This window comes from Chelonia mydas, chromosome 11, assembly GCF_015237465.2.
Source record: "Chelonia mydas isolate rCheMyd1 chromosome 11, rCheMyd1.pri.v2, whole genome shotgun sequence".
Lineage (NCBI taxonomy): Eukaryota > Metazoa > Chordata > Testudines > Cheloniidae > Chelonia > Chelonia mydas.
Window position 1 is genome coordinate 3,216,531 of NC_051251.2, and position 26,015 is coordinate 3,242,545.

The 26,015-nt window shown below is 60.2% G+C and overlaps 1 protein-coding gene across 22 annotated transcripts in view; it reads left to right on the top strand.

The window, feature by feature from the left end:
- TNS1 (tensin 1) overlaps positions 1 to 26,015 on the top strand; it is a 283,525-nt gene that overhangs the window by 148,087 nt on the left and 109,423 nt on the right. For 17 of the 22 annotated variants that reach the window (XM_043525426.1, XM_043525423.1, XM_043525430.1 and 14 more), the window contains 8 exons: positions 1,671 to 1,712; positions 9,797 to 9,846; positions 11,503 to 11,674; positions 15,421 to 15,471; positions 17,710 to 17,832; positions 19,250 to 19,314; positions 20,765 to 20,848; positions 25,182 to 25,294. In XM_043525426.1, the coding sequence (XP_043381361.1) occupies positions 1,671 to 1,712; positions 9,797 to 9,846; positions 11,503 to 11,674; positions 15,421 to 15,471; positions 17,710 to 17,832; positions 19,250 to 19,314; positions 20,765 to 20,848; positions 25,182 to 25,294 (700 nt within the window). Of the gene's footprint in view, positions 1 to 1,670; positions 1,713 to 4,945; positions 5,186 to 6,286; positions 7,156 to 9,796; positions 9,847 to 11,502; positions 11,675 to 15,420; positions 15,472 to 17,709; positions 17,833 to 19,249; positions 19,315 to 20,764; positions 20,849 to 25,181; positions 25,295 to 26,015 lie in introns of those variants that run through there. The other 5 variants (XM_043525425.1, XM_043525435.1, XM_043525442.1 and 2 more) reach the window with 3 other exon arrangements.

A 26,015-nucleotide genomic window follows, 5' to 3' on the forward strand; every position in this document is an offset into this window, starting at 1 on the left:
CTATAAAATAACCGGTCCCTGTCCTGTGGCATATACGGGGTACTCTTTCCCATTCAGACCCTGGCCAGGACATATACAAACCCATCTCCAAGGCCAGGCTCGGTTTCTTAATTATCTTCTTATCTACCTGTCAGTTTTCACTCCTTTATCTCTTCACACTGGCAGCTGTCAGACCTGGTAAAATCTCTCTGCAATAAAAGGAGAAGTGGACACTGTGAAAGATCCCAGCGTTTCACAACGAGAGCGTTGCTGACCAAATATGGCTTCACACCCCCCCCCCCGGCCCCCGAATTTACATATATGCGCATTGTCTCAGTTAACACTGGTTTGGGGCAATTCCGTGAGGTTTTATTCACCTACTAACCTTTCTGTCAGGGAATACACGCTACCTGCTGTAAATAATGTGAACTCGTCGTTTCCGGCTAGACCGCATCAATCACTATGCCGCCAAGCATGGGCACTGACTCTGTGGGTGCTCTGCGGCTCAAGCACCCATGGAGAAAAAATTAAGGGGTGCTCAGCACCCACCAGGCGCAGCTGTTCAGCTTGGCCACCAATCAGCTGTTGGGTGGCTGCTGGGGCCACTCGGGGGGGGGGGGGGGGGAAGGGGCGAGTGGCAGGTGGTTGGGGGGTCTTGGGGGAGGGGCGGAGCAGGGGCAGGAAGAGGCGGCGTAAGGGCGGAGCCTTGGGGAGGGGCACAGCGAGGGCGGGGCCTCAGGGGTAGGGGCAGAGTGGGGGTGGGCCCTCGGGGCAGAGCGGGGGTGGAGCACCCATCGGGGGAAAATATAAAAGTCAGCACCCGTGATGGAAGCAGGTGTTTAACGTTCAGAACATGCCGACGCCCCATCGCTCGTTGAGGGCGGAGCAGGCGCTGGAATCAGCATGGCCGGCTTTGGCGATTGTTGGCACGGCCTCGCAAGACCCCGGACGCTGGCATCAGAGAGACTCTCTGCGCTCCCTTTTTCTTTTCTTTTTTAAAGTCAGTTTTCTGGACCTGGTGGTTGAGACAAGCTTGTAAACGTGACCTGAGCGTGAGCTGAGAGCTCTGCCACCAGACTGCGGGGAAAAAAGCATCCACCATTTTTAGCGATCTCAGGATTTTGAAGGCAACCTCGCGAGTTCGGGGCCCGACTCGTGCTTTGCGAATGCGTGGAGTTGGCGTTGGTGTTCTTTGTGGAGCGGGGACCATGAGCCTTAACTCTCGGGCACGGCGACCCTTCGAGCTGGGGGTGGGACTTTCCGCTGTAGGAGACACACCCGTGCTACGCTTTAAACAGAGGATAGCCACGGTGGTGTCCAGGGCAAGCTGCCCTGAGGATGGTCTCATGCGAGACACGGGCACAGACTCAGGTGGCTAGCCCCTCCCACCACAGCCCTTCTGCTATTTTTAGCACGCTAGCACGATCAGAGCTGGCGTGCGTACGTCTCCTTGAGCTGGAATTTACGCCCGCAGCTCGGAGTGTAGCCGCTGCTCTGTGAAAACCCATCCCATCCATATAGAGCCGTGGCCAGGTTTCCAGGGATTGCTGGCCTTTGACGCTTTCCTTCCAGCCCTGAGCAGGGAAGGGAGCGGGACAGTTTAGCCACTCCTGGGAAGTGCGGAAAAAGATCCAGAGGCCCTTTTGCCGTGGGCGGAGCCTTAACCGTCTCCTCTCTCTCTCTTTCCACAGCCATCCAACGGGGAGAGCACCACGAAGCATGTAGACGCCACAGTAAGTGACATGCCCTGGCGCGTTCGTATCGATGCCAGGGTTCGGGCCGAAGGGCGGGGTCCGGAGTCCGAGACAACCGAGTCTCTGTTGGTGTTCTCGTGAAGGGACTCCCACTCTTCTCCCTGTGTCGGTTTAACGACACCCTTTGGGGTGTGTTTCCCCCGTGAGGGACTTATTTTGTTAGCAAGGGAAGATGGAGGCCTTGAGATTTGGCCCGCTTCCTGCTAAGGAGCATGTCCGTTGAGCAATTTCCTGTCCTGAGAAGTACTATACTGGGAAGTGCCACTAGAGGACGACAGTACATGACCTGCAAATGTTGCAGCTGGTACATGACATGCTAGATTTGAGGTCTTCTTCCCGAGCTGAAATCAGAAACTGTCCCCTCGAATCAGCCGCGGGTTGCACGCCTGCTGTGAATTGAGCTGAACGGCCGTGCTGCAAGCACCGTGGCCGGGCCAACTGGCTTTGGAAACCAGAGAGTGGATTTCAGCTTTCTCACGGAGCTGGAACGCGTCTGGGAGCGTTTCTGCAGAACCGAGAAAGGGCTGATAAAATGTTGTCCCTCTTAATTTTAATTCCCGTTGCATCCTGGGGGCCAGCGGGGAGGGGCAGTGGACGGTCTGAGGACCCACGCAGGAGGTGTCATGGAGTCCGGCCAGCACGGGAAATCTCCTGTGAGATGACCACCTTGCATATGCTGCTATTGAAGTCTTCTCCAAAGAGACCCATCCAATCTTTTGTGATTCTCCCAGCACCACGAGCCCGTACCCCCATCTCCCCAGACGAGAGAGCGTCGGAGCCTGGCTCCGCGGCTGTGGGCCTAACCATCCAGCCCAAACAAATTAACTAGCGAGCTAAATCATGTGGAATTAAACTGAACGAGGCTTCTGTCTGCAGCAGCAAAGCGGCCCTTTGTTGGCATCGGGTTTTTTTCCATTACGTGAGCAGCTGTAAACATCCTTGCGGGCGTCTGACAATAGGTTTAAGTGCTGTTTGTGGCCACGAGGCAGCAGCAACGCCCGGGGCTGTGCAGTTGAAATTCGCATCTGATCCGCACCGCCGTTCCATAGGGGGCATTGTTAGCGGGAGCAGAAGCTGCCAAGGGGTGGGGTTGCAGTAGCACCCAGAGGCCCCATAGTGCCAGGCACTGCCCAGGCACAGGGTAAAAGCCTCTGCCCCAAAGATCTTCCAGGCTAACGAGACCAGAGAAGGTTGACTGGCCCCGTTTCACAGATGGGCAGTGGAGGCAAAGTGACATGGCCAAGGTCAAACAGAAAGTTGGTGTCAGAGCTGGGAACTGAACCCTGAGTTCCCGAGTCCCTGCCACAAGGCCGGTCTCCCTGGCTAAGGGCGCGTATGTGGCTAGTTTGCTGGAGCCGTTGCCGATCAGAGTGTGTTTATGGGGATATTAGAACTTGGATGCGTTATCGGTTTCAGGAGTATTATCCTGCCAGGACCCAGCGCTTCCCTGCGCTCCCTTTCCACCCCTGCTATGGTAAATATGCGGGGGTGTGGCTAGCGTAATGCAAACGGCCTGGAGCTTCGTTAATTGCCAGACCTGCTGCCCGATCTGTCTTTTGGATCTTTGCTTCCCAGTCAGATTTGGGCACGGCTCCCCTCTCCCTTCAGGGGTCTGCGGCAGGGGAGCAGGGGGAGCCGTCTGTGAATCGCAGCTGGTGGGGCCATTTAATCCCATGAATCGTGGCCAGCCTGACCATTTCTCAGTTAATCAGTACTAGAAAAGGTCATTGCAATACAGTCGCCCGTGGGACCGTGTCGCCCCCGTGTCAGATGGGGCTGATGAGACCTCCTTTGTAAAGGTGCTTTGAGAGCGACTGATGAAAAGCACGGTGTTAGAGCGAGGGGCTGTTGTTACATCATTTTCGCCTGACTTTAGCAGGCAGGTTCAGTGCAGGCTTCCCCTGCCCTGCATTGTCAGTGCACCTTAATACCGATTTATTGCCTTGCCTTCTGGCTCTGCAGCTAGGCAGAGCACCTCTGCAGGGCAATCCAGCCATGCCCCCCTCTCGGGGGGGGTTGGGGGGGAGTGTGACTTGGCCAGAGGTCTGCCGGAACCACTGTGTTCGTTGCAATTTACATGAAAAGTCTATTTTGCAGGGAGTGCAAGGAGCCGGTGCAGACTGGTGTCAGGCGGGTGGTGGTTGGCTGCAGCCCCCCAAAACCTCCGCTCCTGCTTTGGCGGCTCATTTGCCGCTTCGCTTGCCTGCTCTTCCCTTAGAAGTGAAGTGAAACAGGCGTGACTCCTCTCCCCCCGGGGTCCCCACCCAGCACACCCATGGCAGCCTCCAGGGGAGGAGCTGGCATTTCGCGGTCTTCATGGAGAGCAAGGCACTGGCGAGGCCGGGTCACCTGGCAGCGCCTGGCACGCCGAGCAGATCTGTCTGGACAAAGGGATGCCCGGGGCAAGGCATTATGGGAGACCAGAGCAGTAGCTTCGGGCCAGAGGCTGGTTTGTCACACCAGCACGAAGACACTTGCCCCCCGAGATTTCCCCCGGCCCCCTGAAAACTCTCTTCTGCCAGGAAACCTGCAAGAGACTGGACACCGGTTCAATTGCTGGGAGTGCTGCCAATCGTTATGAGTTGGACCCGGGACCAGAATCGGGGGATCTACACCCCCAGGAAGGTGTTGGAGGAGAAAGTGTCTGGAAAATAGAGAGGCCCCGCTGGGTGTTCTGTGTAACACACGAGGCCTGGACATTTAACTGGCTATCAGGACTAGCCCGAGTTCTCACAACGAGTGCGGAAAGGCTATTAAACCTCATGCAAACCAGGACCTACTGTGGGGGCAGATCCTGCCCCGTCTGCTACTGCCATGTTCTTCTCCCCCTGGGGCTGCTCTGGTCAGAGACGGGACCGTGAGCCAGATGGAGCCGAGGGTCCGCGCCCGTCTGGCCATGCCCGCGCTATTTGCTCAGCGCTACGCTAGGTAAATGGGCAGTGGATGGGGTCCGGTCTCACTCATGTGGAGCCAGCCCCGCGAGGCAGGGATCGCCCCAGCCTGTTGCACGAGAAGGGATCTTTTGTAGCTTCTCCCTCCCTGCAGCTCGGATCCTGGCTGCTGCTCATCAGAAGCCCTTAATAACATTAGCCTGGCCTGTTCTTATTGCTATCAGCTGATAGCTGCCTGATTCTTCTGCCGGGCGGGAGGGGGCCGGAGGAGTGGGGCGGGGGCGGTTCCCTGAGCGAACGGACCAGGAGCGCGCTTGTGGTGAGCCTGCCGCGCCGCGGAGTGGAGAGGACGGGGGAGCTCAGACCTAAAGGCAGAATGACTGAGCGCGGGCCCTGTGCCAGCCTCGCACCCGTCCAGTAACCCCACCGCCGTGACCTAGCTCTGCAGCGGGCTGCAGCTCGGATGCACTGCCCCGGCGGGGGGATTGCTTGGGAAGGTCTCGGGGCAGAGGAGCGGCCATGCCTTGGAGGCGGATTAGCAGGAGCTTCACCTGGTCCAAGGTAAATCCGTGGGCCAAGGGGGGAAGGGGCCGAGGCGGTGGTGGGAGGGGAGAGAGGGCCGCGGGTCCACGCTGCTCGGCTTTGTCCTGGGATTTACGCACCCCAAGATGGGGTTGGAAATGGGCTTGTCGCCTCCCCAGTGGTGAAAGATGGAGTAGGAGGGCCGTGGCGATGGAGCGGGAGATGCTCTGACAGGCCCTGGCCATCGGCGCGAGAGATTTCCCGGGGGCTGTCCGGTCTCATTTCCTTAATGGAAGGGTACAAAGCGGGCAGCAGGCAAAGGCTGCTGCTGACCTGCTTCGAGGCCATGTGATTCTTCCCTCCGAATGTGCCCAGCCTGGCCCGATCTCAGAGGCACGTTGGTTCTAGCCCTGGGGGGGGTGTGGTCCAGCGGTTAGCACTGCGGACTGGTGCTCCCGGCTCCTGGGTCCATTTGCACCCCTCGCTGATTCCTGCTCGGGCTCCTAGGATGCCCTCATGCCAGCTGGGAGCAGCAGGGGCTGAGATGGGCCACGGGAGCGAACTGCACATGCTGGAGGGGAACTGGCGCGGTGCACGCCCCGTGCTGGAGGCCACTGGGCGGCGTGGGCAAGGATCCCGGCATGAGTGTGATTCCCCGGTGCAGGGGGCTTTGTCTGTCCGATCGTGCCTGATATACTGACCCCTGCTGCCCTGAGGACAGCCTGGGGCAGGAGGGCAAAGGCCAGTCGCGGCTCCAGGCACCCCGGAAGCCTGCAGTCCAGTGCCTCTCTGCTTCTGGAAGCGTGGTGTTGCTCTCACTGTCTGTCTGTTTTTGGGCTGGACCCCGGGGAGGGGGGGGCGGGGGTCACCATCGGAAGCCTCGAAGGGGACGCCCACACTGCGAAGACAAAGCCGCGGGGCTGACGGAACCAGAGGCTCGGTGCTGCGGGTTTTTCTTTGCCGTGTGGATGTCCCCGAGGGGGAGCGAGCCGGGTGTTTTGGAGGTAGAACCGCCTGGTGTCTGCTCAGCCCCCTCGTGCCCTGCAGGAGGCCGTGCCGAAAGCCAGGTCCATGCCCAGCCCCCTTCCGGGTTCACTGCAGCGTTCAGGCAGGCCGTCCCCTGGTGGAATCCCAGCGCCCTCCCAGCAATGTCCGCCTGACGGCCACGCGCTGCAGTGGGTCCCGTCCGCACTGCAGCCAGCAGCCGGACGCCCCGTGCTAGCGGGATCTGAGCTAGCAGTGTGGAGGTAGCGGCTCTGGTGGAGCCTCGCTCTAGCCACCCGAGCGCGGACGCAGGGAGTCGGGTGGGCCTGAGCTCCAGCCCAAGCTGCAAACAGCCACACGGCTACTTTCAGCACGCGGGCTCCAGCCCTGCTGGCAGGAGCTGTCTCCCTGGCCTGGGAGGCTCGCAGACAGCTGCAGTGTAGACCCAACCTAAGGCGACGAGTTTGGACTCAGAGGAAGCCCGGCGAGTGGCTTTTTCTCCGCAGCTCGGCCTCATCGCTGATTTCCGCAGCAAGCTCCCAGAGGCTGAGATGTCAGGAGCCACATCTGAGAATGGACGCAAACTCCTTGGGCGCGTGGGGCGGCGGGCTCAGGATTAGCGAGCGTGGGCTTGGCTGTCAGTCTGCGTGAAAAAGGCATTTCTCGCGGAGAGAGGTGGAGCTCTCGGCTGTCACTCACGGGGGGTCCTTAGACAGAAGGATCGGGAGCAGAATGGGCTCACAGGGAGAACACTGAGGGCCTTTTGCTGCGCGGAGATGCGCTGGCTTGACCGGTCTGGCTCACCTTGAAAGGTAACTTTCCCACAACCGGGAGCCGAGGAAGGAGATCGTGGCCGTGATGTTCAGCATTGCCCTACCTGCTGCCCCTGAAGCCCATGGTAAAACTGCCCTGGATGTCTTTGGCCAAACACAAGAGTCCTCTGGAAAACCCCTCCAAAGCATACAGGCCCCATGGGGGAATGAGCCCTCCATTCCTCAATGACAGCTGATCAAACCATTGCAAAGGTGATTTGCAGCAAGCATGACGGGTCTCCTTTGCGCTCGTTTAGGATTATATTTTCCATTGCAGTGGCCCTGGGGATGTGGGGTGGCTGAGGGGTGCCTTTAAAGGGGCAGATCCTCCTGAAAATCTCCCAGCTGGGTGTGCATGTGTGCAGCCAAGCAGGAACCCCCGCTAAAAACTGTCCTAGGTGGGTCCTAAAGCCCGGCCTGTCCAGTGTGTGGAATAAGGATGGCTCCTTGACCAGACCTAACAAGGGCTTCCCGCTGCGTGTCCTCTTGGGGACTCCCAGTAGGTGGCGCTCTTCTCTCAGAGTCGGTACTGAACGAATGTGCCGGCAGGAGCCCAAACTCCTCCTGCAGTTTCACCCTGGTACAGGATCCATCGTCATTTAGTGTCCTAAGCCGTTGCGTGCGAGGCATTTTTTTAAACAGCTGCCACGCTCCACCCCAGAGGCAGCTGCATTTCCGCAGGGGGTGTAGCGACTCTTGGCTCTCTAGGGCTGGAGCCTCAGCTGGTGTCCCCTGGCATAGCTCCGAGAAGGATCCAGCCAAGGAGCTTGTCTGTGGTTTGCGCAGCGTTGTGGGGCCCTCCGTGAGGTCAGATTTTACTACTCGAGTAAGATGAGCATTTAAACGACTTGTCGCTGATGGCTGGAGATCCTAAAACGAATGAGGTGTGAATGCACGGAGGGATTTTGGAAGCCCCACTCTGTTTTTCAGCTGAGGTCATGAAGTCACCCAACAAACCGGCTGTGGATGAGATTCTTGAGGCTGGGGATCGTGTGTAAATAGACGCTTCCTGCCTTGAGAACTCAAACATTTCCTCTGACGAGCCAAGCCAAGGCAAATGCTGGCTGCTCAGGCAGCCTGGCTTGTTAGGTAGCAAATGTGTCCTGCTGGTGGTATAGACCTGGCCTCTGCTCGGTGGAGACCAGCCCCCCCATCCGGTACAGCACAGGGGCCGGGAGCAGACGCACGGACAGTTCTGTGCAACTGGCGTGGCTGAGACCAGAGAAACTCGTGACACTAATCGATCCATCTGAGTTTCACTTGGAAATAGATCAGGAAAAAAAGAGGGGAGGTTTTCAATGCCCCTTCCTCTCATCTGGCCCATACACGATAACTGTAGGGCTCTGAGAGATGGACTTAACCCTTTGGAAGCCAGCTGGATCTTAGATACAAGGCACCTGCCAATGGCTGTTTGGGGGCGGGTTGTTGGCCTGCAGGAGGCGCTAGCATGGGTAAGTTTCCCGTAGCGATGACCTGGGGAAAGGATGTGCTAGGGCAAGGTCCCATGGCTGGAAAGGCTCAGCAATCTCTGCCCCCCATGTGGCCTCCCTCAGCGCTGACCAGAAGAGAGGATGCAGCTTGGATCTAGCAGATTTGTTGCCAAGAAGGCCAATGGCATATTGGGCTGCGTTAGTAGGAGCACTGCCAGCAGATCGAGGGAAGTGATTGTTCCCCTCTCTTCGGCACTGGTGAGGCCACACCTGGAGTATTGCGTCCAGTTTTGGGCCCCCCACTACAGAAAGGAGGTGGACAAACTGGAGAGAGTCCAGTGGAAGGCAACGAAAATGATTAGGGGGCTGGAGCACATGACTTATGAGGAGAGGACGAGGGAACTGGGCTTGTTTAGTCTGCAGAAGAGAAGAGTGAGGGAGGATTTGATAGCAGCCTTAGGGGGGAGGGATAGCTCAGGGGTTTGAGCATTGGTGTGCTAAATCCAGGGTTGTGAGTTCAATCCTTGAGGGGGCCATTTAGGGATCTGGGGCAAAAATTGGGGATTGGTCTTGCTTTGAGCAGGGGGTTGGACTAGATGACCTCCTGTGGTCCCTTCCAACCCTGAGATTCTATGATACCTGAAGGGGGGTTCCAAAGAGGATGGATCTAGACTGTTCTCAGTGGTGGCAGATGACAGAACAAGGAGTAATGGTCGCAAGTCGCAGTGGGGGAGGTCTAGGTTGGATATTAAGAAACGCTATTTCACTAGGAGGGTGGTGAAGCACTGGAATGCGTTACCTAGGGAGGTGGTGGAATCTCCTTCCTTAGAGGTTTTTAAGGTCAGGCTTGACAAAGCCCTGGCTGGGATGATTTAGCTGGGGTTGGTCCTGCTTTGAGCAGAGGGTTGGACGCGATGACCTCCTGAGGTCTCTTCCAACCCTAACCTTCTGTGATTTGCAGCAGGAGCAAGGGACGCACTCCCAGGCTGGCTGGGGGTGCTGTGTGGATAGGGAGTGGGAGGGGGTTGGGGCTGTGCTGTGGAGGGGTAAGAGAGGGATCAGGAGTTTGGGGAGGGCTGGGGTACTTTATAGGGTGGGAGGGAAGGCGGAGAAGCAGAGGTGAAGTGTACAGAGTACAGGAAAGGGCTGACAAACAGAGGACAGGTTTTCCTGACCTGGGTAAATTTTGGAGACTTTGAAATTGTTTCCCACCCTAAACTGCACAAAAAGACAAAACCTCTGAATTTTCAAGACCCGACTACCCCGGCTGCTTGTGATTTGCTACCGGGATGGGGAGGCAGGCGTTAGCTCTGAGATCTGCGTGGTCGGAGACACTGTCCCCCGAGCTGTGAGCCCTGCTGTCTGTTTCCCTCTCTGATGAACCCCCACGATGGTAACTTTGCTTTTCTCTCTCTTTTCTTTAGGAATCCACAAAATCCTCCAAAAGTGCCCAGCCACGAGGCAGACCTTCCAGGTACAACCCCTGTGATTGCCCCCCAGCACCATGCCATGGGCAGAGACTTCTCCCCCGGTGAGGAGAGCTGCCCTGGCCTCATTCTCTCCCCAGCAGTGTGAGATCAGTGTAGACAGGGTTTGTTCCTGTTCGATCTACTCAGTCTTGTGTTTAAAAACAGAATCTGGAACGCGGCCTCCTCTTGGGGCCTCCTGCCGATGGCTGGTGCTGTGGTTTGTGACCGTGGCAGCGTGGAAGCCTGAAGTCTGAGGTTATAACCAGGTGCCAGCCTCGGGTATAGCGAAGAATTTCTTCCCCATGTGCTGATGGTTCATTAGCTGATTGCTCCTCCACAAGCTGGTAATTGACCAGAGCTCTCGCAGGGTGCCAGGGGCGCTGTGCTGCCTAGGGGGATATCCCAGGATGGGGCGCTCTCCCCTTCGAATGGTTCCTGTGGGACTGAGCTGCAGGAGGGGGACCAGAATTTCCCAGCAAGACTAAGGCCAGCCCCCGCTCCCTTCCTTTGAATGCTCCAGGCTGATCCCCATCTTGGTGTCTCCCCACTGGGTTCTTCAGCCCCTGTCCTGTAGTGCGCTCAGCTCCTTCAGCTTCCAGTGAAGGCAGTGGGAAGGAGGGATGCTCAGTGCCGGGCAGGGTAGGGCCCATTTCTGGGGTCCTTGTGGGCTCACCCATACTTCAGGTGCCCCGTTCTTCATCTCCTCTATCTCCTCGGGACACCTGTGGTCTCCAACCCTCACCCCCTGCTTAGAAACACTGCACGCCCTTGTCAAGGTGTGACCTCTGCATCCTTGCAGGACAGAGCATCGCTCCCCCAGGCGGGCATAGGCTGCCTTGGCAGCTCTCTCCCTCAGGCTTATCTAGGACCCCACAGTCTGTTTGCTTGGTCCGTGGCCGGATGCCAGGAGCGAGAGAGGCCCGTGGAGTGCGTTCCAGCCAGGCTTCACTTGGACTTAATGGATTATTTTTTGTAACCGAGATAAGCTCCCGGAGATACGGATCTGGTTGCCAAGAGGCAACAATAGGAGTATGTAACGAATGGCACTTGGAGATGGGGATGGGCCGGACAAGGTGGGGCCTGGGTCAGCACAGGAAGGATCTCTTGACCTGTGGGGCCTTGTAGGGCGCTTGCTACTAACTGCCCACCGGTGTCGGGCTGGGTCTTTGGGAGGGTTAGCTCTGGACACGGTTTCCAGGAGCCGGGCTGGTCCTGCCGCTTCCTGCGATGGTCAGTGGCCGTTTGGACAGCTGAACCCAGAGCCATGAGCTGCACCAAGAGCACACGGCTGGGTGCAGAGGCTGGCACGGCAATTGGCCCCGTCTCTGCGCCAAGGCAGCTGGTGGCTAGAGTAGGGCCGGGGCAGCCACCACACCTGAACTCCATGGCTAGAGCTGACATGGGAGTCCTGACGTGTCCTCGCTCGAGCCCCTTGACCTCTCCATGTCCATACCTTGCCCTGCCCATCTGTGGATCGGGGATGATAATAATTAGCTCACGGGTCTTAATGACCTACAGCTTGCAACGTGCTTTGCAGTCGTCGGGTGAAGGAGGGTGCGGCAGGAATGCCACCTTGTTTGGGTTCCAGATCTCTAGACCTTCACCCCGCAGGCCTGTAGCGCCCTGCTGGGACCTGAGTTGGCTGCTTCTTGTTGGCCCAGGAGCGTGAGCATGGCCCAGACCACGGAGGACAGCTGCGAGCTGGACCTGGTGTACATCACCGAGCGGATCATCGCCGTCTCGTACCCCAGCTCGGCCGAGGAGCAGAACTTCCGCAGCAACCTCAGGGAGGTGGCCCAGATGCTCAAGTCCAAGCATGGAGATAACTACCTGGTAAGAGGCACCGCCTCGCTCCCCGTCTGCGGGTGGCCGGTTGGAGGGCTTGGGGAGGGATGTCGGGAAGGGTGTGGAACTGACTGTGGGAGAGGAAGCTGTAGGGGTGGGGATCCTCAATTCCTGGGATTGCCAGGCCATCCACCTCCCCGCAGCATGGGGAAGGTCCTGGCATCATGTTCCAGAGCCAGACGGGGACTCGGGAATCTCAGGAGGGTGTGAAGTGGAAGCCCAGATTCCGAGATCGATACATTCATGGTCACGAAGGTCCATTAAGAATATAAAAATGGCCATTCTGCATCAGACCAACGGTCCATCTAGCCAGGATCCTGTCTCTGATCGTTGCCGGTGCCAGGTGCTTCAGAGGGAGTGAACAGAACAGGGCAATTAGCGAGTGAGCCATCCCCTGTCATCCAGTCCCAGTGTCTGACAGTCAGAGGTTTAGGGACACCTGGAGCATGGGGTTGTGTCCCTGACCATCTTGGCTACTAGCCACTGATGGGCCTGTCCTCCATGAACTTATCTCATTCTTTTTTGAACCCAGTTATGTTTTTGGCCTTCACAACATCCCCTGGCAAGGAGTTCCACAGGTTGTCTGTGCGTTGTGTGAAGAAATACTTCCTTATGATTGTTTAAAACCTGCTGCCTGTTAATTTCATTGGGTGACCCCTGGTTCTTGTGTTCTGTGAAGGGGTAAATAACCCTGCCCCAGTCACTTTCTCCGCACCCCTCATGGTTTTGTGGACCTCCCTCATCTCCCCCCTTCGTTGTCTCTTTTCCAAGCTGAACAGTCCTGGTCCTTTAAATCGCTCCTCACATGGAAGCTGCTCCATCGCTCCAGTCATTTTTGTTGCCCTTCCAAACCCCACCGTTTCCAGTTCGAATGCATCTTTTTTGAGATGGGGCAACCAGAACTGCAGGCAGCATTCACTGTGTGGGCGAACCAGGGATTTATATCGCGGCATTTTGATATTTTCTGTCTTATTCTCTATCCCTTTGCTAATGGTTCCTAACATTCAGTTCGCTTTTGTGACGGCCGCTGCACACTGAGTGGATGTTTTCAGAGAACTCTCCACAGTGACTCCAAGATATCTCTCGGGGGGTAACAGCTAATTTAGACCCCATCATTTATATGTATAGCTGGGACTCTGTTTTCCAATGTGCGTTCGTTTGCATTTACCAGCACTGAATTTCATCCCCCGTTCTGTTGCCCGGCCAGTCAGTTTCATGAGATCCCTTTGTAACTCTTCGCAGTCTGCTTTGGACTTCCCTATCTTGCGTAATTTTGTATCATCTGCCAACTTTGCCGCCTCACTCTTGGCCCCCTTTCCCAGATCATTTATGAGTTTGTGGAGCAGCACAGTCCCAGTACAGATCCTCGGGGGACCCCGCTATTTGCCTCTTTCCATGGTGAAAGCTGAGCTGGATTTCTGATAATCCAGTCCAGGGGGCCTCGGCCTTCTCTCATAGGGGGATCCTGCTCCCGTCCAGCTGGGACATGCCTCCCATTTTGCCAGAGGGAAGGGTGGGGCTATCACATCACCTGTTTGTGAGCCTCTCCCCCCATCCCCCTGGGGCTCTGGCTCCAGGCTCTCCTCTGAGCTCTGGTTGAGACGCTCAGATCTAATCGGATCTCCTAGGTCACGCCGGCGGTGGCATTGCACCCAGCCATCTGGCTGCTCCGTCATTCTTGCGGCAGTCACTCAGGGTCGTGACTTTAGGCTGCAACAGGTGCCTGTCCGCCTCTGCCCGCCCCACAGAGAGACCCTGGAGCCGGGCACGGGTCCCCACCTCCCCTCTGACACAGGAGCAAAGATTCCCTGTAGGTCCGGGCACCTGGCCCTGCTTTCGCCCGGGTCACATCACCGGCTGTGTGACGCCCCGGGCCAGGCAGCCGTAACGCTCGCGGCCGCTTTGCTGCGCTCCAGGGGGCCGGTGGCTAGCAGCCTCGCGGAGACTCCCCCACAGCCATGGCTCTGCTGCGGGACAGGCCCAGCCCCGGGGTCCCCACCTGGCGCGCGGGGAGCACGAGGGGGCTGTACCGGCCATGCAGGCTGTGGGGGGAGAGTTTTTTGTCCCTGAGCGTGCAGTGATATGGGTGCAGAGTCCTGCTCCCAGCCCCGGTAATGAGCGGGGCTCCAGCAGCTCAGTGCTGCTGGTTCAGGGGGGCAGCGCGGGTCTCCTGAGCATCCCGGGGCACCGACGAAATCCCCCTGGCTGCCCCTTCTCCGCTGCACCAGGGCCCAGCTCCCTGCCTTGCCTTCCGGCCCGGCGTTATCCCTCCTGCTCGGAGCCGAAGAGCCCAAAGATCTTGCTGCTGTGACTCCATCCTTCCTCCCCGAGCCCCTGCCGAATGTCTGGGGCTGGGGCCGGGTCTGTGTGGGGTGGCCGGGGATGCTGCACGCTGTCCCTGGGGCTGGGGCCGGGTCTTTGTGGGGTGGCCCAGGGATGCTGCACGCTGTCCCTGGGACTGGGGCCGGGTCTGTGGGGGGTGGCCCAGGGCTGTTGCACGCTGTCCCTGGGGCTGGGGCCGGGTCTGTGGGGGGTGGCCGGGGATGCTGCACGCTGTCCCTGGGGCTGGGGCCGGGTCTGTGTGGGGTGGCCGGGGATGCTGCACGCTGTCCCTGGGGCTGGGGCCGGGTCTGTGTGGGGTGGCCCAGGGATGCTGCACGCTGTCCCTGGGGCTGGGGCCGGGTCTGTGCGGGGTGGCCCAGGGCTGTTGCACGCTGTCCCTGGGGCTGGGACCGGGTCTGTGCGGGGTGGCCGGGGATGCTGCACGCTGTCCCTGGGGCTGGGGCCGGGTCTGTGCGGGGTGGCCGGGGATGCTGCATGCTGTCCCTGGGGCTGGGGCCGGGTCTGTGCGGGGTGGCCCAGGGCTGTTGCACGCTGTCCCTGGGGCTCGGACCGGGTCTGTGCGGGGTGGCCGGGGATGCTGCACGCTGCCCCTGGGGCTGGGGCCGGGTCTGTGTGGGGTGGCCCAGGGCTGTTGTACGCTGTCCCTGGGGCTCGGACCGGGTCTGTGCGGGGTGGCCGGGGATGCTGCACGCTGTCCCTGGGGCTGGGGCCGGGTCTGTGTGGGGTGGCCGGGGATGCTGCACGCTGTCCCTGGGACTGGGGCCGGGTCTGTGCGGGGTGGCCGGGGATGCTGCACGCTGTCCCTGGGGCTGGGGCCGGGACTGGGTGGGGTGGCTGGGGATGCTGCACGCTGTCCCTGGGGCTGGGGCCGGGTCTGTGGGGGGTGGCCGGGGATGCTGCACGCTGTGCCTGGGGCTGGGACCGGGTCTGTGTGGGGTGGCCGGGGATGCTGCACGCTGTCCCTGGGGCTGGGACCGGGTCTGTGCGGGGTGGCCGGGGATACTGCACGCTGTCCCTGGGGCTGGGGCCGGGTCTGTGTGGGGTGGCTGGGGATGCTGCACGCTGTCCCTGGGGCTGGGGCCGGGTCTGTGGGGGGTGGCCGGGGATGCTGCACGCTGTCCCTGGGGCTGGGGCCGGGTCTGTGCGGGGTGGCCCAGGGATGCTGCACGCTGTCCCTGGGGCTGGGGCCGGGTCTGTGTGGGGTGGCCGGGGATGCTGCACGCTGTCCCTGGGGCTGGGGCCGGGTCTGTGGGGGGTGGCCGGGGATGCTGCACGCTGTCCCTGGGGCCGGGTCTGCGCAATGTGGCCCGGGGGCACCGCCCCTGGATTTGGGGCCGTCTTTGCTCCACCGTTGCTCTTCTCCTAACTCTTTCCTCTCCTTCTCTCCCAAGCTTTTCAATCTGTCCGAGCGCAGACACGACATCAGCAAGCTGCACTCCAAGGTAAGCTCCGGGCACTATTGTGGGCTGGCGGAGGGGACAAAAGGCCCAGGAGTCGGGGCGGGTCACAAGGCAGGTGTGTCCCACCCGTAAGCAGTGAGTTTGGCAGGTCCCAGCCCAGCGCCCAGTGGGCCACGTCTCCAGAGCCCCCTCCCGGACAGCCCCGGTGGAGAGGCCAAGGGTCATGGAAATGGAGCACCCCTCTGAGCCCCACAGGTGGTCCTTCAGGGCAGGGGAGGCCCTGGGGCGGAGGGGAGGTGAGACCTGCCCCTTTGTGGTGCCCAGAGAGCTCTCTTCCCCCTCCCCCAGCCCCAGAACCGAAGGGGGCGACTGGCAGTGATGAACCCCAGGTCACTGGCGCTCCCGCGGGTGTGTCTGGGGCTGCAGAAGTGCCCAGGAATCCCTGAGCCCTGACGAGGAACGGCCTCTCCTGGCAGCCCAGCCGAGCCCGCGCCGTCGCGGGTGCAATTCTCTGTGGTGTCTGGGCCCTGGGGGCCGGCCTCAGAGCCATTTTGTCACTCCCCAGCTGCGCCCGGGGGCTGCCAGCTGCGAAGGGGCCGGCCCTGATCCCAGCGACTCTTTGGAAGCTGGTGGAGCGACTCTGGCTGAGATCAGAATGGGGCCTGGACGCCAGAGCCCCAGAGTGTGTGGGGGGCTTAGCTGGGAAAGGGGACTCCCGTGAGGACCCGCCAGCGGCGAGAGCGTCCGCATTGGGACAGGGCTGCTGCCAGCCCTTTGGATCCCCCACTGGCTGAGTGTTCCTTCGCTCCGCGGATGTGTTTTCTTTGTCCACCAATCCCATCCTGCTCCCGCTGCCTCTGGCAGCCGCACGGGCTGTGCGAGGACTGGGAGCCAGGCACGTGCTGGGATCTTCAGCCTGTCCCCCGGCTCCATTCCCGGGGAGACAGCGAGCGCACTGCAAGCCCCCTCGGTGTGCCAGGTGGGTAGCGCCGGGGCAGCGGGAATGGATAGGCGCGGGGGCTGTCTCCTGGGAGCAGAGAAACCAGCACAGGGCCAGGAGTCCCCTGGGTCTCTGCAGCTGGGTAGCACCAAGGAGGAGGGGAAAGTCAGGTGGGCCGGGGCTCAGGGGTGGGCTCCGGCCCCTTTCACCTCCTGCTTTAGTGGTCCAGGGCTTGTGCCAGTTCAGTCAGTGGCTGGAGGGATGCTGCACATCCCTTGTACCCCGGCTACCCACCCAGATCGCTGCCTCAGATTGGCTCCCTTTGTGGTCAGTCTGAGCGGGCAGCCGAGGCCCTGGGCTGTCCCTACCCACTGGGCCGAGCGGGAGGCAGAGCCCCCAGCCCTGCCCTTGGGAGAGACCCTGCCCCGCGCCTTACGGGGGCTGGCTCAGGCCCTGGCAGGGTGGGACCCCGGGTTTGTGGGTGGCTCCAGCCTCTGTCCCCTGTGCTACCAATCAATCAGGGTGGCACACGGCCCCTCCCGTGGTGCCATGCCCATGCCTTGCAGAGGGGACCACCGGAGCAGGGATGCGGGCCAGGCTGGCACTGGGCACAATTAACCCCTTCCTGCCCATGCACCACACAGCCCACCTCCCCGAGGTCCTGGTTCAGCACGTCCCATCGCTGGCTTCATGCCCTCCCTCGTCGCTGTCCCACCTGTGCCCTTTCCCCCAGGCTGGTGGGCGGGTAAGGCCAGCCAGCGCAGCGTGGGTGGGGCTCTGCCATGGGGCTTGATGGCACCACACCAGAGCTGCCTAATCTCAGCATCGACGGCTCCAGGAAGGGGCAGAGCAACGGGTGGGTGTGCCAGGGAATTGGAGTGCCCGGGGGCTCTTGACAGGGGTTCCTGCGACCCGTCCCATAATGAGGTGCCAGCTCCTTTCCATTCTAGGTGTGGTGGAGGGCAGGGCAGGCTGGGGGCCAGGGGCTTGGTTGCTTTGGCCCCACTGCTTCCCCAGGGTCTTGGGCAGCTGGCATGGTGCCCTCCCATTCCTGCTGGGTACCAGGTGTGGGCAAGGCTCCCTTGTGGAGATACCTCAAGGCGGAGGCCTGTTCTGCCCCTGGAAGGGAATCACCTGCATCTCTCAACCAGCGGCCCCGTGAATGGGTCTGCACACTCTGGGTCCCCCCGGGGCAGGTTACCCGGCGGGTGGCAGCACCCGTGAGGCCAGGCTGGTGTGAGGAGCCCTGGGCATCTACGGCAACCGGTAACCAAAAGCCCCAGAGGGAGCCTTCATCTCATCCAGCCTCCTCCTCCTCCCCCCGCCTCTGCCCATCCCAGGTGCTGGATTTCGGGTGGCCCGACCTGCACACGCCTGCCCTGGAGAAGATCTGCAGCGTCTGCAAGGCCATGGACACGTGGCTGAGCGCCGAGCCCCACAACGTGGTCGTCCTCCACAACAAGGTGAGCGAGAGCGCCCCCCGGGGGGGCAGGGCCTGTTCGCCAATGGCCTGGGCCGAGCGGCCCCGCTCACGGTGGGGAGAGAAAAGCAGGGGGTGCTGTCTCGGGGGCAGGGCAGAGGGACACAGGGGAGGGGGAGTAGGGCTTGCGGGGAGACGGGGAGCGCTTGGAACACTTCCCGGAGGGGCTGAACGAGGGACAAGGGTTGAGATGGGGCGCAGGGGCAGGTCTGTGGCCCGTTGACATCTCGGACTCAAAGAAAAGAGCGCTGCGGCCAGCCTGTGCCCCCCTGGGAAGCCCCACCCGGCCTTCAGAGCCAGCTGCGACTGTTTCACCCCCGGCGGCTTTCCCAGCTCCACCACCGGGCGCTCTCCCAGCCGGCAGCCGAGCTGAATGGAGCCCGGCCCTACACGAGGCTGGTAACTAGCCCATCTGTGCTTTACTGGGAGGGTGGGGAAGACCCCGAGGAGCAGGTGTTTGTAGATGCTCCCTTAAGAGCTCTCAGCGGGGTCAGCTTCGTGCCAGCGACCCCTGGGACCTATGTCTGAGTCAGTGCCCAGTGCAACGAGTAGAAACTCCTGGGTTCGCTGGGTCCTTGGGTCAGACCATGCCATGGTCACCTCCTGTGTCATATCCTACCCCACCCCCTTGTGCAGCCTGGAGTGTGCTGGCTGCCTTTGAGCCACCCCAGAGGTGGCTGCAGTTCAGTGGTCCTGGCAAGGTGCTTTGGGAGGAGAGAGGTACAGACGAGATCCTACAAACAGGGAAATTTAACCCACAACTTTCCACTCACCACTGAAATGCAGCCACCTCTGGCTCCCAGCTGTTCCTCCTGCCTCTGGCGCAGCTTGTCAGCTCAGCTGTCCCGCAGGGAGGGGGCCCAGCCGCACCATGTGACCGAGCAATCTGGGGGAGGCGTGCGACCCTGCATGCCCGCCCCCCACACTTGTCACCTCTGGCCTAGTAGATAGGGGAGTGAGGGGACACGCACACAGTCAGGCATGACAACACACTCCGTGTGCGTGATACATAATTAGAAACACAATAGCTTCCAAATCCAGACACAGCAGTTCCCTTCTGTTAAAAGCTTCCGCAGGGAGTTATTCATCTGGCTGGCCAAATACAAGATCCCAGCACTGATGTCTCGGATTCCTCTCGCACCTCCCTTCCCTAGGGGATCGCTCTGGGCGGTTCAGGCTGAAATATTGTGAACATTTTGCTGGCTGCTGCAATGCAGCCACCTCTGGGGTGGAACGTGGCGGTGGGTTACCAGCGCCCAGCAATGCAGCGCGGCACTCGCGGCCCGGTCTAAAGCCTGTTGAAGTCAAGGGGAGGACCCTGCCGCTGGCTGGCGGACTCTGGGATGTCTCTGGTTGCCCCCTGGGATGCCCAACCCCCTCTTTGTTCTGGTCTTTCGCAGGGAAACCGAGGCCGGATGGGAGTCGTGGTTGCCGCCTACATGCACTACAGCAACATTTCAGCCAGGTGAGAGGAGCCTGGCGTGCGTGGGTGTGGGGCACCTGGAGCAGCACCCCCGGCGTCTCCTCTGGACCCTCTTCCCACAGCCTAAGTGCCCCCCAGGAGATAACCAGCCCGGGGACCCGCCTTTCCGAGCCCGGTTCAGGAGGATGCTGCTTCTCTTCAGCGTCCTCCGGCTTCCCAGCAGCGGTAATGGTGCCTTTGGCCCAGCCCCCCATTCTGGGCGGGGCTCTGGGCCCTGGTGCCCACCCCTTCTTCTGCCTGGGGGGACCATTGGCAGCTTCTCAGCTCCCGGCATCTCCCTGGCCCGGCTCAGGGGGGACCATCCGCCCGAACCAGCCACCTGGGAGGGCAGCAGGCGGGGCAGACACAGAGGGAGGAGAAGAAGAGACCACCTCCTGGTGGGGCAGGGACGTGGGGGCCTGCAAATAAGATACGGGGCCCTTTGCCTCCAGGCTAGCACTTCAAACCCAGCCCGGTCAGCTGCTGGGTGAGAGGAGAACAGGGTCCCTCACCCACAGCTGTCCCCAGCGCCCTGGTTGGCAGCAGGGAAAGGTGGCCAAGGACTGACAGGACCAGGGCGGCCCCTCGGTTGGGGGCAGAATGTGGGGGGTCGGGGGATGCCCCTGCCCCTATGCTAGAGGACTGCAGCCTGCAGGTTTCCTGGGGCCAGGCATCGTGGACTGGGTCTCCGCCCGCCCGGCTCAGGCTGCAGTGGGAATTCCAGGTCTGTGTCCATCCAGCCGGCTCCGGTTTGTGTCCGTAAATCCGGGGGGCGAGTGGGAGCCGCCTCCCTGAGCTGGGGTATCCGGTGCAGCCCTGTGGAGACAGCGTCCGGGACCCAGGCAGCATGTGTTGGGGGCGAGCTCTGGAGGGTGGGGCTGACTGGGAGGGGGAGAGGCGCACTGGGCAAACACCCTCCTCCCGCCCCAGGATGATGCCGGGGCACCTCAGCCCTGACCCACAGCACCCCCTGCTCGTCCGGGCCTGGGGTGCCCCTCAGTCCCGACCTGCCCTGGGGTCTCCCCCAGCTCTGCTGGAGCCTCTCAATCCTGACCCACAGCCCCCTGCTACTCCAGTCCTGGTTTCCCCTCCTCCACAGCTCTGCCAGGGCCCCTCAGTGCCAACCCACAGCCCCCTGCTACCCCTGCCCTGGGCTCCCCCCACTGCTCTGCCAGTGCCCCTCACTCCCGACCCGTAGCCCCCTGCTAGCCCAGGGCTCTCCACCCCTGGCCCCCAAACAAGCCCCGAGGGACGTTTCCCCGGGTCAGATAAAACCCGAAAGGCCTCGAAATAGCCCCAGTGAGCTCTCCGGCACCTCCTGTTTATAAACGTGTCGGGGGGAGACCGAGCCCCCTTGCCACGCCCTCCCGCACACTCGGCTTACTGCCGCCCGCCTTGCATGCAGCCCGGAGCCCACCCCGCCCCTCTGACCGCGTGCACCTTCCCCCCGCAGCGCGGACCAAGCCCTGGACAGGTTTGCCATGAAGAGGTTCTATGAGGACAAGGTGCTGCCGGTCGGGCAGCCGTCGCAGAAGAGGTCAGTCCTGCGGTGCCTCCCTCCCCGGCGGCCCGAGCTGTGAGCACTGGCCCGGGCCCCTCCTGTGGTGATGGAATTAAAGGTGGTGACTGAGCCGGTGTTTGGTCGGGCATGTGGTGCCCGGACATGGTGTGCGCGGGGCATGGATTCAGGTGGGAAAAGATGCCCCTTGGTGGCAGGACTTGGTGGGCCTGGTGTGTGGTGCATTAAATTGGGAGGGGGAGAGGCCCTCCAGCAGAGGTAGCTGGGTAAACTCTGGCCCCGCTATGCAGGTTAGAGGGCTGGAAAGCAGGGGCAGGATGCCTGGCCTCGATCCAGAAACTGGGCCCCTTCTGGCTCTGAATCTGATCCAGACCCAGATCATAGGCATGGATTTGGACGCAGGGGTTTGATTCCCCCTGCATGGCGGGTTGGGTTTGAGATTTTGGGTCGGCTCTGTCCTTGCTTTAAAGGAAATATCAAGACCCCAACCGAGAGCGAGGAGCTGAGGCAGTGCGTGTGGGGGGCTGGCCCTTTGTTTGTACCCTGGCTCCTGCACTCAGCCAGGATCTCAGGGTGGGGCTTTGCGTTCCCACAGCCACGGTGCCCAGGGAAAACTCTCCTGACACGGGTTTGGGGACGAGCCTCCTGCGGACCAGCCTGGCCTGCCAAGCACCCTCTGCATGCCCCTTGCTCTGCCAGAAGCCTTGGCAGATTAACGGTGCTGAGCCGAGTTCTGGATTTGTTCAGCTGAGTCCCCAACCCAGAGGAACCTGGGAGAATGAATGCCCCACCTGCGGGCAAGTCTACAGCCCCCACAGGAACAGACACGCAGTCAGCAGGCGGCTGCAGGGCAATGTGCGAGCAGCCAGCCCAGGACCCCTCCGGGCTGTTGGGAATTGAAGGTGCCTCCCAGGGAAGGGGATTTGCCTTGCACTGCAAATCAAGCTTTTTCGCTGAGCTTTGATGCCCACGGCTCTCAGTGACCTGCACCAGGCCGGGCTCAACAGGCTGCAACCCGGCATCCACTTAGCAGGGTAAACGCAGTAAAATGCTTCCTTTTTCCAAGCAGCATTTGTGCCACCTGTAATTGCCCAGCTCTGGGTATGGGGCATGTGTGTGTCTCAAGTTATCTGCAGGGCACTATCCATATAAAGGCACAGAGAGGCTGGGTCAGATCCCGGACGTCGGTGCGGTTCGAGTGACCTCCCTTGCGCTGGGTCTGTTTGCATCAGCTTGGGATCGGGCCCTATCTACCAAGTGGGTGTTGGGCTCTGTCAGTGGCTGCTGGTGGTCGCGGGTTTTCTGGGCAGCGCCCTGTCAGGTCGGCCCATGGCATTGTTCCTGCCAACATCTGGCCGGCGCGATCGGGGACTCGGTAATGGCCCCGCAACTTCCACTTCCCGTGCGTGTCACGGGTGCTTCAATAGAGGAGCAGGCTGCCCATCAGATTACACGGGCCCAGCTGCCGGTTACAGCCACAGGGCCAGCTCTGCCACCCGCCCCGCGTACCCCTTGCTTCTCCCTTGGACCAAGTAGGGACCAGGCACTGCCTGGTTGTCTCGGACAGGGCATGGTGCCAGCGGCTTCAGAGCGTGGGGTGCGACACCCCCTAGTGGACAATTATGGGACAACCCATGAGGGAATTGCCCTTCGAACTGCCCCCTTGGATGCACCCTGGCCCATGCTGACACAGAAGCCTGGGCCAAGTGGCACTGCCCCCTCCTGTCCTGAAAGGGACCTGGCTGGTATCAAAGTGACAACAGCCCTCTTGGCACATGTGGTGCAGGTCAGATGAATGGGGCAGTGCTCCACCCAGGCCTCCCCGTTGCGGGGAAGGAGCCTGCAGAACCCCCAGGTATCAAACGTGCGTTCCCCTCTGCTCCACTAGGGGGCACTAGAGGCCTCCCGCCGTCCATGCCGCTGTCCCAGTTTATCCCTTCAAGGCGCTGGAGCTGCTGAATGGCAGCCGGGGGGAGATTTTCCTGGTGCTGCAGGGGGATCCGTAGAGATTTCGAGCCCGTCTCCTCTCCCATCGCTGCCTCTGCCTCCAGCTGTGCTCCCCTGGGCTTTCCCTCGCTCTCATGCCCCTGCACCCTGGCCTGGAAACCAGGGCAGCCCACGGGCAGGTGTGAACACGGCTCGGAATCCAGATCGCTCTGGCTGGTGGGAGAAATCCAACCCCAGCTCAACACCTTGGGATCCGCGCAGGGCAAACGCCAGTGCCTGGGGGCCCAGAACACCCAGCGGCTCACTGGGGCCGGGGGTTTGATTTAGGAGGGGTTTGGGTGGAGGGCCCACGTCCTCAGAGGGATAAGGTGAAAACAACAAGAGTCTGGTGCCTACATCTTTGAGCATCTGGTCTGAGATCTTCTGTGGGGGAAGCTTACGTTGCAGTTTGAAAGCTTGTGGGTTTCACTGTTTTCTCTCTCTCTCTATTTCTGCATGCCCATCCTGGCACTCTTAGTTGAGCCTTCTAAGGTAGATCAGTTCTTCCCCAGTTTGGGTTACTGTGTCAGTCATTTGCTGGCCCCACTCCCAGAATCACTGTTTGAACAGGACTTCGTTAGGTTTATCACATCTCTTGGGACTTCTGAGCCAAACGCGTGTGCGTATCTAGTGTGAGCTCTGTGTGAGGAAAGGAGTTCTGCTCAGCGAGCTTACCTGGGCACAATAACATACCCCAGCAAGCCTGCACCGTCTCCCAGGTTAGCTGGTCTGTGCGTACACAGATCAACCACAGCAGGTGATGCTGACATGGCAAGTCAAGTTTGGATCCTATTGGAGGCCTGGAGGAGATGATCCGTTCAGTGGACTAAGGCCCAGCTTTGAACAGCTAACGGTCTCGAAGGAGTTCTCTTTTGGCCAGTCAGACATTCCAGATCAGGCTGTTCCACTTTGGAGAATTCAGTGGGGATGCGTGGTCCCACCAGCCAACAGCCTTGTGCTTTGTCAGTGTTGGGTAGGTCATGAAGGCCAGGTGGACTGGGGGTGACCAGAACCGCACACAGCATTTGAGGTGGTGATATACCATGGATTTAGATAGAAGATATCATCATGCCACTATCTTATTATGAGAGGGGTAGCCGTGTTAGTCTGTATCCACAAAAACGACGAGGAGTCCAGTGGCACCTTAAAGACTAACAGATTTATTTGGGCATAAGCTTTCGGGGATAAAAGCCCCACTTCTTCAGATGCATGGAGTGAAAATTACAGTGCATATTCGTAAATGATCTGGAAAAAGGGGTAAATAGTGAAGTGGCAAAGTTTGCAGATGATACAAAACTACTTAAGATAGTTAAGTCCAAAGCTGACTGTGAAGAGTTACAAAGGGAATCTCACAACATTGCATGAGTGGGCAAGAAAATGGCAGATGAAATTCAGTGATGATAAATGTAAAGTAACGAATATTGGGAAAACATAATCCCAGCGATACATACAAAATGATGGGGTCTAAAATGGCTGAAAGATCTTGGAGACATTGTGGATGATTCTCTGAAAACATCCACTCAATCTGCAGCGACAGTCAAAAACGTGAACAGAATGTCAGGAACCATCAGGAATGGGATAGATAATAAGATAGATGCAGGCATACAGTCAAGCTCTAGGCCGGGGCCGATACCAAGGATCAGAGTCCGAGTCAGGTTACAGGGTCTGGGTCAGGAGGCGAGGTCCAAATCAAGGTGAGGTCAAAGCCAGGAGTTCAAGAACAGGGAGTAGGAATGATGGTGACAGCTACAGGAGAGGCGCGCTGTTGTCTGGATGCTTCCTGGAATGCTCCCTGGGTTTATTTATATAGGGGAGGAAGCCAATCAGGAGCCATGAGGCTGCTGCCTATCAGACCCCTTGAGGTGGGACTTCCTCTGGTCTGTGTCCTCTGGGTTGTGGGTAGTGTAACATGAGCTGGTTATAGCTTCTCCTTGGCTGGAAGCATGGAGATGCCTGCCGCTTGGCAGCTTTGAAGGCCCAGGTTTGAGACCCCTTGGGCCTTCTAGCCAGTCCTGAAACCCTCCTCCCTGGCTGTGAAGTTTCTGGCCACCCTGTTTCTGCTCAGTCGGTGCCTTTGAGTCTCGGATGAGCCTGGATCCCATGGTGTCAGCTGCCAGGGTGTCTCCTTTGGAGCAAAGGATTCTGGGGCACATTTGGAACGGCTTCCAGTGCAGGCAACTGGGCCGAAGGGTTGGTTTACAGACGGAAAGGGCTACTGAGCGGGGTATCCGGGTGGAAGGAAAGGAGCAGAGGGAATAGGGGGCAGGTGCCCAGCCCCCTTCTGCAGTGGGGAGACCAAAGCAGCTTGAACAGGCCGTGCACAGACACCACTAACCTCCCGAACCCACGCTGGTTTCTGCCCCAGGTATGTCCATTACTTCAGCGGCCTGCTGTCCGGCACCATCAAAATGAACAACAAGCCCTTGTTCCTGCACCATGTCATCATGCACGGGATCCCCAACTTCGAGTCCAAAGGCGGTAAGTGTCCCCCTGGCTCCGGCATGGGAGGGCTCTTGGCTGCCCCCCAGCGTGACTCTACTTTCCAGGGGCACAGAACCTGCATGAGGGGTAGGGGGCATGGGGTGGGTAGGGTATATGCAAGTGAGACCGGAGGCTGCGTGGGCTCCAGGGAGCCAGGGGCTGCCATGTGTAGCTTCCTGCCGGCCACTATCAATGCCTTGTTGACAGGATGAGTTTGGGCCTCAGCCGTCTCTCCCCTTGCTAGGCAGGGTGACCGCTTTTCGAAAGGCTAAAGCGGGACGGGACGCATGCAGGAGCCCCGCCCCCTGCCCCTCCTTTCCCCCCAAAGGCTCCGCCCCCTGGCCAGGCCAGAAGCTGGAGCCGGGCCATGGTAAGCGCTGCCCAGGGAGCCCAGGCCTCTGCGGGGAGCCCCGGCGTCTCCACCTGCCCTCGTGGGCGTCTGGGTTGCCCGAGAGCAGCCCCGGCCCGTGTCCTGGCCCCCTGGGGCACGCCACCCAGAGCAGGTGGAGGGAAGGGCGATCACCCTGTCGCTAGCCACTGTGCAGCTCTGTGGTGGGAGCCCTAGTGTAGACAGAGCATCTTTGCCAACGGCTTGTAGGTTCCAGAATGGAGCTGCAGTTGGGCTTATTGTGGGAACTCAGCGGTGGCCCTAACTCCGGGGGATTGCTGGCACCCCGACACACAGCCGTCTAGCAGGGGGGTTACCATCCTCCAGTCA